General features: G+C 41.2%; 1 protein-coding gene across 1 annotated transcript in view; it reads left to right on the forward strand.

The window, feature by feature from the left end:
- Positions 1-8,616, forward strand: part of RFX7 (regulatory factor X7) — an 80,868-nt gene extending 72,252 nt beyond the window's left edge. Inside the window, exons 10-11 of the mRNA XM_021407211.1 lie at positions 948-1,243; positions 2,169-8,616. Coding sequence (XP_021262886.1) covers positions 948-1,243; positions 2,169-5,474 — 3,602 coding nt within the window. The 3' untranslated portion in view covers positions 5,475-8,616. The remainder of the gene's footprint in view (positions 1-947; positions 1,244-2,168) is intronic.

Raw genomic sequence — 10,004 nt, forward strand, 5'->3', positions numbered from 1 at the left:
CACTCATTTAGGGAGAGGTTCTGTGGTCTAGAATGGCAAATAAGATATTCCCATTCCTCATTGTTGCTAGGAACTAGAGTGTCACTATGTATTAACTGTGGGGGAGAAAAAAGAAAGCTTTTAATCTCAAATGTAAAGCTGTGCATTTTTTTTTCTGATAAATTCAGTATTCAGCCCACATAGGTCATTTATTTGCCAGTAATTGCAATACACTGAGGCATTTCACTGCTCCATGAAGAAGGAATTGAAAGCTTAAAGTGGAGATGTTGCAGGGCTCAAGCTCTCATGGCACATGCAGGCTGCTGCTGGGAGGGTGGGCTACCGGAATACAGTTGCTGAGCACATACTGGGTATCTAAACACAAATAACTGCCCTTAAAATGGTTCTGATTTTCTCCAATGTCACTTCTCTTCTTGCCCTTCTTTCACTGTTGTCCCTGATCACACACTGGTTGTGATCCATTCTGGCATTACATACAGATATCATCTTTTCAGAGCTGCTCCTTTGTGACACAGAACCAAGGCTTTCTGGAAAGATTTTTCATTTTAAAATTTCTTTCAGTACTGATAACACAACAAAAACATGGTAGATGATAAATTTTAAAGGTTCATCTGAAATATATCCACTGCCCTCTACTGTCAGTATAATGAAATGCACTGGTTTTAGATTTTGCTGAAACAGATGTTGTTACTTGGGATTACTAGAAACAAGATGCCAGTACTTAGCAGCTAGTGTGCAGCTTGCCTAACAGAGAGGGGCTTTGCCTCAAACATGGAAAGAAACTGAAACACTGAAGAGAACTGGGCATGAAATGCTCTCATGGGTGAGATGTTCACTGAATGGTTGTGGAGATGCCTGCCATGTATCTCTGCAGTTGGATACACATGTGGCATTACAGCAGACAGGGAATATGTTGTTATAACTAATTCTTCTTCTTTTATATTTAGGAATAAAAGGGATCCCCCAGCCCTCAGCTTTTATACCTACTGCTGAAAGCAATTCCTTTCAACCACAAGTGAAAACTCTGTCATCTCCTGTTGATGCCAAGCAGCAGCTGCAGCGTAAGATCCAAAAGAAGCAGCAAGAACAGAAACTGCAGTCTCCTTTGCCAGGAGAGTCTCCAGCAAAGAAAACAGAAGGCACCGCAACCAATGGTGTAACTAGTATATCTAATGGAAGTCCTGCAATTCTGTCTCCTCAGCCTATTGGCATTGTTGTGGCAGCTGTCCCCAGCCCGATACCGGTAATTCTCCATCAATTCTCTAGAGAAGTCACCTTAGGAAAGGATTGAAAATGGACCATAGCTAAGCAGTGGTGTCAGTGGGATGAAAAAATGGTTTCTGTTCATACTTGAATCCCTTGGTTCTTTTCTGTCCCAGTGACTGGTATAACAGTATGATTGAATTAGGAATAAGAGGCAGCAGAATTCTGATCACATCACATAAGCCAAGTCCATCTTTGAAGTCAGTGACAGTGGAATTTCAGCTAGCAATAATTTAGATTATGTGTGGGAGTAATTACTCTTGAGATGAATTTAACCAGATGGGAAAGTTCTACTGGTCATGTGGGTCACTGAGCCATCTCATTTAGAATCTAAATTGATATGCATTGGCCTGGTGGATTTAGCGACAGCAACAATTTTAATGTTGCATGAAATCAGTAATATGGGGCTCCCTTGTTTCTCAGACATAGAAAACAAGACTGGGAGGAAGGTTATTTGTTCTTAGGACCTTAGCTGTATTGTTTATTTCAATAGATAAGGGATACTGATACTCAGCTTGCATTTGATTTTGAAATCTTGAAAATCAGTATTGAACACATCCTCTCTTTATCCTCTTTGTATTTCTGTCTTTGGTTCCACTTAGTGAAAAACTGTATGAGAATAACCCTTTCATTAGCAGACAAGCAGAGTAGTGTGTAGACCAATGCCTTAAAGGCATACCTTAAAAATCAAATCCTCGTATCTGCCTACCAATCCTAGGCAGACATATCAGTTGTCTTCCATGCAGTTGAAGAGCTTGCTTTGTTTTGAACTGACATTTGCTAGCGTACACGCTTTGGTTTGTTGAGTTGTATTGTCCTTAATCTTTGAAATGCCTGGAGTGGTCTTTGGACTTCGGGGACTTCCTTGCTTCATTGCCACACTATTTCTTTTTCTCTCCAAACAGGTGCCAAGGACCAGGCAGCTGGTGACATCTCCAAGTCCTATGGGATCATCTGACAGCAAGGTCCTGCCACTCAATGTTCAGGTGGTCACTCAGCACATGCAATCAGTCAAGCAGTCACCAAAGACTCCCCAGAATGTTCCTGCCAGCCCAGTTGGTGACCGCTCTGCCCGACATCGCTACCCACAGATCTTACCGAAGCCAGCAAATACCAGTGCTCTCACCATCCGCTCTCCCACAACGGTGCTTTTTACCAGTAGCCCAATCAAGACTGTTGTGCCAGCTCCACATGTGAATTCCTTAAATGTGGTAAAAATGACAGCAATATCTCTTGCCCCAAGCAGCAGCAGTGTGCCCGTCAAACAGACACCTTCAGTTAATAGTAGTGCAGGAGCAGTGGAAGAAGGGAGGACTACTCCACAGATCAAAAATGGATCTGTTGTTTCACTTCAGTCTCCAGGATCCAAGCCTAGCACTGTTGCAGCTGCGTCTGCAGTTGAGATCAAAATGGAACCTGAAGGACTGCTGGATGAGAACCCAGTACAGGGCCAGGAGAGCTCTGACACATCTAAATCCATAAAGGTAACCCCTGACCTGCCTCCTGCTCAACAGATTAATTTTGAGGTTGCAGCCGTGAAGGTTTCAGCTGACAGTGTCGTGGAGGCGAAACCAGTTAAGGGCTGTGATCAGGGAGCTGAAGAAGCAGGGACCAAATACAAAATGCAGTCCAATGAGATCACACCGGTTTCTTCAGCAGGCAATAATCAAAGCACTCTAAAGCTCTCTGTTGCCAGTCACAACTTGTCCAGCACCAGCATTGATTCACCTCCTACTGGTGAGTCTTCGATTAAAGACAAAATATGCACTAAAAGTCCAAGAAAGCGACAACCCTCTACGCTTCAGGATTCCCAGGTACCACCTGTCAAGAAACCACTGGTGGGGCAGCTTTCAGCTGGTAATGCTGAGGAGAGTCAAAAAGCAAACAGTGTTACGAAGGTTCCAAAGGTTGTATCGTTAGCTAACAGTGACAGTACCACACTTGTTGAAGTTCCCAGCAAGGTACCTGTAAATGTACCTGTACCTTCTGCAGCTCCAGCAGACTTAGTGACAGACTGTTCTTTGAGCGCTGATTTAAATACCAGTGATTCTGCTTTAGGACAGCAGCTTGCATCAGCATCATCTCCAGATATAAAAGTGAAATTGGAAGGAAACATGTTTATTATCGAAAATGATTCAAAATCTGATGGCAGCTTTAACCCAAATGCGTGGCACCATATCACCAAAACTTCTGATTTTGCATCTGTGAATTGTGAACAGCAGCAAGATATCAGTGTTATGACTATTGCAGGACACTCTGGCTCTAGTGACTTACAGGAGTCTGCGTGGGAGCCAGTGCAGTGTGAGGGTATACAGCAGGATGTGTACAACCAGCAGTTACAGAGCCAGATCCAAGACTCCTCCTTGGGTCAAATACAAGCACAGTCTTCAAATCAGTTACCTCTACAGTCTGAGCTGAAAGAATTTGAGCATACAGTCCCTCAATCAAATGAAAACTTCTTTTCGTTTGATGATGACCTAACCCAGGACAGCATTGTGGAGGAGCTGGTGCTCATGGAGGAGCAAATGTCAATGAATAATTCTCATCCTTACGGTGGCTGTCTAGGAATGGCACTTCAGAGTCAGACAGCAGCTCAAGGAGCTCCTGTGTCATCTCACCCAAGCAGCACACATTTTTACCATTCGATCCATAACAACAGCACTCCAATTCACACACCCACTCCCACCCCTACCCCGACTCCCACCCCTACCCCGACTCCAACGCCCACCTCTGAAATGATCGCTGGATCTCAGAATGTGTCACGCGAGAGCCCTTGTTCCAGGCTGGCTCAGACGACTCCTGTGGACAGTGCTCTAGGAAGCAGCCGGCACACACCCATTGGCACACCACATTCAAACTGCAGCAGCAGTGTTCCTCCAAGTCCTGTGGAATGCCGAAACCCATTTGCATTTACTCCCATAAGCTCCAGTATGGCTTACCACGATGCCAGCATCGTTTCAAGTAGCCCTGTGAAGCCAATGCAGCGGCCTATGGCTACCCACCCTGACAAAACCAAACTCGAGTGGATGAATAACGGGTACAGCGGTGTTAGCAATTCATCAGTTGCAAACCACGGCATCCTTACAAGCTACCAGGAGCTAGTGGAAGATCGCTTCAGGAAACCTCATGCTTTTGCAGTTCCTGGCCAGTCATACCAATCTCAGCCACGCCATCACGATACTCACTTTGGTCGCGTGACTCCTGTTTCACCTGTGCAGCACCAGGCAGCCCCTGTAAGTAGCACCACCAAGCAGGAGGGCTTTGCTGTTCCTGCTCCTCTGGACAACAAAGGAGCCAGTTCTTCTCTCAATAACAGCCTGAGATGCCGGAGCGTGAGCCCTGCTGTTCACCGTCAGCGTAATCTCAGCGGGAGCACTGTTTACCCTGTTTCAAACATACCACGCTCCAACCTGGCACCTTTTGGAAGTCCGGTGACTCCTGAAGTTCACAATGTATTTACTAATATCCATGCAGACACTAGTGCCAACAGTATAGCGCAGAGAAGCCAGTCAGTCCCATTGACTGTGATGATGCAGACGGCCTTTCCATCTCTTCAGAAACAAACAAATGCTAAAAAAATAACCAACGTGTTGTTAAACAAACTTGATTCTGATAGCGATGATGCAGTGAGAGGTTTGGGAATGAACAACATGCCCTCGAATTACACGGCCAGGATGAATCTCACTCAGATTTTAGAGACATCCACTGCTTTTCCTAGTGCCAACCCACAAAATATGATCAATTCCAGCACTTCGATTTATGAATTCCAAACACCAAATTACCTCACTAAAAGCAGCACCGATCAGATCAGTTTTTCTTCTGGAGATAACCAAGCACAATCAGACATTGGAGAACAGCAATTAGATTTTAGCAGCACTGTAAAAGACCTTTTAGGGGAGGACAGTCTGCCAACAAACCAGCAGCTGGTGAATCAGGTGGCATCAGATCTCAACGTTACATCTGTCTTTTCCAGCGACATCAGGTTGTCTTCCGAACTCTCAGGCAGCATTAACGATCTGAACACTTTAGACACAAATCTACTGTTTGATCCAGGTCGTCAGCAGGGACAAGACGATGATGCTACACTGGAGGAATTAAAAAATGACCCCTTGTTTCAACAAATCTGCAATGAATCCATTAACTCAATTAATACATCAGGTTTTGAGTGGATGGAGAGCAAGGATCATCCTGCTGTTGAAATGTTGGGTTAATATTGTTTTATAGTATGTATGTAGCACACTGTATGTAAAAGACAGACGTATTGTATTTGTCTTAATGGAAGTGCCTCCTGCAGCAGAAACACTTGCTATGTATTGTGGCATTTAAAAAAAAAAAAAGTTTGCTGTACCAGTTGCTCATTCGTCAGCAGTCTTACCAAATTCAAAACAAATCTCTGAAGGTGATGGGCTATCAAAGAGCCAAGTATTACGTTTTTAATTTTATAGTGTTTCCCATTCAGCATTTCTTGTTGTAGTAAATAAGTGGTTAATGGCTAGCAATGGCAGCTCTGGTTGAGGCAGTGGGAGGGTTTTAAGTTGAGCTCGTAGGTAGGCTTTCCATGCTTCATATTGCTTGTTACTTCTAGTAGGTGATTCCTACTGACCTCTGTCATTCAGGTATGAAATGCAGGGTGCCTGCAGGTATGTAGGGGATGGGCAGTGGATACAGGTGGTCCAGGGGGCATGCAGGTGCCTGATCACCGTGTAGCTATCTCGAGTACTGCCTGGTGGTGAACTGGTGCCATTTACATCTCTAGTAAAATGCAGAGATAGGAAAAAATAACAGGAAACGGGAATGATCAAGGAAAACAGAAAGATGCACTAATTTTTTATTTAAGAGAAAGAGATGTATGTAGTTATTTTGTCCATAAATGTTTCTGACATCATACTTGATATTTTAGTTCTCGCTTCAGTGCTTTTGTATCAGGTAAAATTCACGAGAAAAGATTTTGAGCACTGAGGTTTAATCTAGGCGTAACACCTTATTTTAAAATGATAGGTACTATTTATTTATCAAAGCTAAAGAAGTGAAGTGGTATTTTCCCTCTCTTTTTTAAATAAGAGCTGCTAGAGCTCATTAAAAAACTATTTTTAAAGATTTGTTTTTAAGTTTCTCTTTTCTAACATAGTGGAGAGTGTAGGAAGATGTTCTTTCCTCTATATTTCAGTAGGTTGAGCCTGTCTTGCTCTCTTTTAAATAAAAGATGATTAAAATATTATAAAATGTGGTGGATCTAAAAATATTTTTTATAGAGCCATAATACTGCCAGGCACTTTATAGATGTGATCTCATTTTTGATAAAATTTATTTTAAAAGTGCTTACTGGTTTTAGAAGCCTGAATTCGATTTTCATTGATTTGAGAGGACTGATGAATCCGATATTTGTTACAAGTCCTTAGCTCCCCCTCTTTGAAAATGGAATTTAAACTTCTAACTCACTAGTTCACTTAAACCAAAAAAGGACCTTTTGCTTTATCAGCATGGCACGAGTCTCTCTGATGATGAAAAGAGAGGTGTTTTACCAGCCATGGCCCTGATGCTAGAAAGAGGACTTGCAGAGGCATGCTGTTAAGAAAGAGTTGTACTGAGAATGCTACAGTACCATCCCTTAAGCTTAGTATAAAATTGGTTATTTTTCGTGTGAACTGACAAACTGAAAGCAGAGCAGAAGACATTTTCCTCTCTTGCATTCCTTCTTTGAATACAAGGTCATGAACTTATGAATGGGAAGGCACAATAAGCCACCCTAGGTTTATTAAGGAATAGATGCTCAGATTATTATTATTTTTTATTTTTATTTTTTAAAGTGACTTAGTGGTCATTTGTTTCTTTGGTTTTTGCTAAGGACTTGATCTCAGTACTGGTTAATGTTTTTGTCAGTTCTGATCTCAACTGTGCTGTTGCATTGTCACTTCAGGTGCTGGTGTATCATGCCTTCTCTTGCTCTTGCCCTGATTGACCACCAGTCTGTGGCTGCTTCTTCAGGGACAAAACTGTTGTGACAAACCGTGGCACCTTACAGGGAGCGTGATTTCACTGTGCTTGCGTCAGAAGTTTTGCTGCTTCGTTAGGAACACTCAGAGAGTTCGGATTGCTCCTTGAAACATAGGGATATGCAATGGTGTGGTTTATTTTAAGACCAAGTGATCCTGAGTTAGTTAAGGAAGAGGTTAGGAGTCTAAAAACTGCACGGTAGGGTTCTTTTAGGCGTCTGCAGTAAGGCTGGAACCATTTTTCCTTTAGACACAAGTTGTTAATGGCAGGGCTTGAGTTGCATACCTGTCCATGGCCTTCAGCCAGAGCTGTGGCTCACCATCCTCTTACCTTGTTGACTTTGCTGGGTCTGAGACATACTCAGCACTTCTTTTTTCTGACCCTGTGTGAAGTGCCAGTGAATATGTGAACCCTGCTTTCCAGTGGAGAGTGGTGGCGGAGAACTTGAGCTCTGTCCGTGCTGTGGCAGTCTCCACGTGTGCACGATGTGCTGGCCTGGCCCCCATGTTGCTGACACTGTCGTGGGCTCGGTGTAAACAAGTTCTCACCTAACTCCACTAGTTTTTCAGAACATTTCTCAGTAAAACAAGAGTAGATGTAAAGCTGATGCTCTCTAAATTATGCAGCCGTCACCAAAGGTTTTTAAAGTACCTTTAAAATTGTTTTTAAACACAAGCATTACTCTGAACCTAACAAGTGATTTAATTAGCAGGAATATTCTATGATCAGTGGATTTAAAGCAAATGTATGTTTAATTTAAGAAGTGTTCTATTCAGTAAGGGTTCTTTCAGGTGAAATCCAAGGCATAGACACAGCTTTGTACATTGGTGTCCTTTTGGCGGTGTTTGTGTGTTGGTGTTATAACTAATATTCTGTTAAGTCCCTGTATTTAGTGCTAGTTAGTTCTTTACATTGAGACCGAGCACTACTGCACACCAAAGTATGCAATACCCAAAGGAAAATTCCATGATTTTAGCAAATGGAAGCCTGTCTGTCAGATACTCCAAAACAAAGAAGATGAGACAGTTCTGACCCCTTGTTTACATAATTGGCTTCCAACTAAGATGATAAATAATTTTGATAGCAGTTTTTGCTAAAATATACAAACTAGTGAACTTGTACACTGTGTACAGTATTGCAGCAAACACTTTAAAATTGGTTGGTTAGTCCAGCAAACTATCTGGGTTCATGTATTGCACTAATATTCTGTTGAACCTGTGGCAGGCACATTCCTTAGGATAAATGCAACAAATACGGCCAACAGATTTAAATAAAATAATAAAAACAAATAAAAAAAACCCACAAAAAATAAAACAAAAAAAATCTAATATGTTTCATTATTAAGAGGCAAAATGTCATTAAAAGTGACAGGTGAAATTGTCTTATGTAGCAATGTGCATTGATCTCAATGAGATATTTCTATTTCTTATTCTCTTAAATGAGAATATTACAGCAGGAAAAATCAAGTTTAGTTTGCTTCACCATGTTAATACATGATCACAAAATGTGCATGAGTGTTAATGACTTAATCTTGTACAGTACTAGATATATTCCTGTAACCACTTTTTTTTATTCTTTGCTGTATTGAAGCTGGTTCGGTGTTAACCAGGTGAGCATAATTATTCACAAGTTACTTACTTTTTTATGTTAACTAATTCAGCTTAGTTATTGTTGAATATGTTCCTTTTTTGGATTCTTTTTTATTGTTCGGGTGTTGAAAGATATTTTTGCATCATTTTATCATGATAAGAATTCATGAAGTAAATAATTTGCAAATAATTGCAATAAGCACTGACTTCTGAACTGAAAAGAAGGAAAGCGTTTCTTGTGCAGTGCATCCAAGGTTCATGTAATAATCTTGTACTATACCGTGCTTTATTAACTGCACCGTAAGAAAAAAAAAAAATCCCTGTAATACATTTTCATTTAATGCAGGAAATCCAGTTTCCCCTCTCTCCCGCAGTGTTTCGTTGTCTGTTGTACTGCTGAAACTACAGTAGTTGAATATTGCAGTAGCATTTCAGTTATTTTTTTTATTGAAAGTGCTCAAAAATTGTTTTTTAAATGTTTTCAAAAATAATAAAAACATTTTATATTAAAATGACTTCTGGATTATTTTCATTATGTGGGAAGTGTATGCTGAGGCGGGCCTGAAACAGAGTTCTGATCACAGCTGTGTAGTTGTACTGACCTGGCCCAGCCACACATTCAAAGTTGAGCATGCAAGTGAGTCTTGAAAACCTTGAGCAGTCTGCGCTCTCAGAATGATCTTCTCTTCAGAGAGCTGTGTTAGCTTTATGCCCCAGTTCTGCAGCTATCCCTTTTTAGTTACTCGTGTGCTGATACTATTACATTTGGGGGGAAAGAAAGAAAGAAACAGACAGCTTCAATCTTCACTTGAAACCGAGCTGAAATTTACCAGCAGATGTGAAAATAATATTTTGATTGAGAACTTTAGAACACAGTGGTGATAGCTGTGCTGCTATTCAGAATTACGTGCAGCTCCTCGGTGTTACAGGTCCATCCATGCGGATGCTGGTCTCAGTGTTAGTTTCATGTCTGGATGGTGAATTTTGCTGCAAATCTTTTAGTAAATATATGCATATATTTTTATAAATGTAAATATGTGCATATATGTGTATGCATATATATATATATACATAAGCTAAGCAAAGCCAGTTCAGTCAAAAGTGAACTGAGGACATGAGAAGTTTGCTTAGAAAATACACAGTGCTGAACATTTATAA

This window comes from Numida meleagris, chromosome 9, assembly GCF_002078875.1.
Source record: "Numida meleagris isolate 19003 breed g44 Domestic line chromosome 9, NumMel1.0, whole genome shotgun sequence".
In the NCBI taxonomy this organism is placed as follows: Eukaryota; Metazoa; Chordata; class Aves; order Galliformes; family Numididae; genus Numida; species Numida meleagris.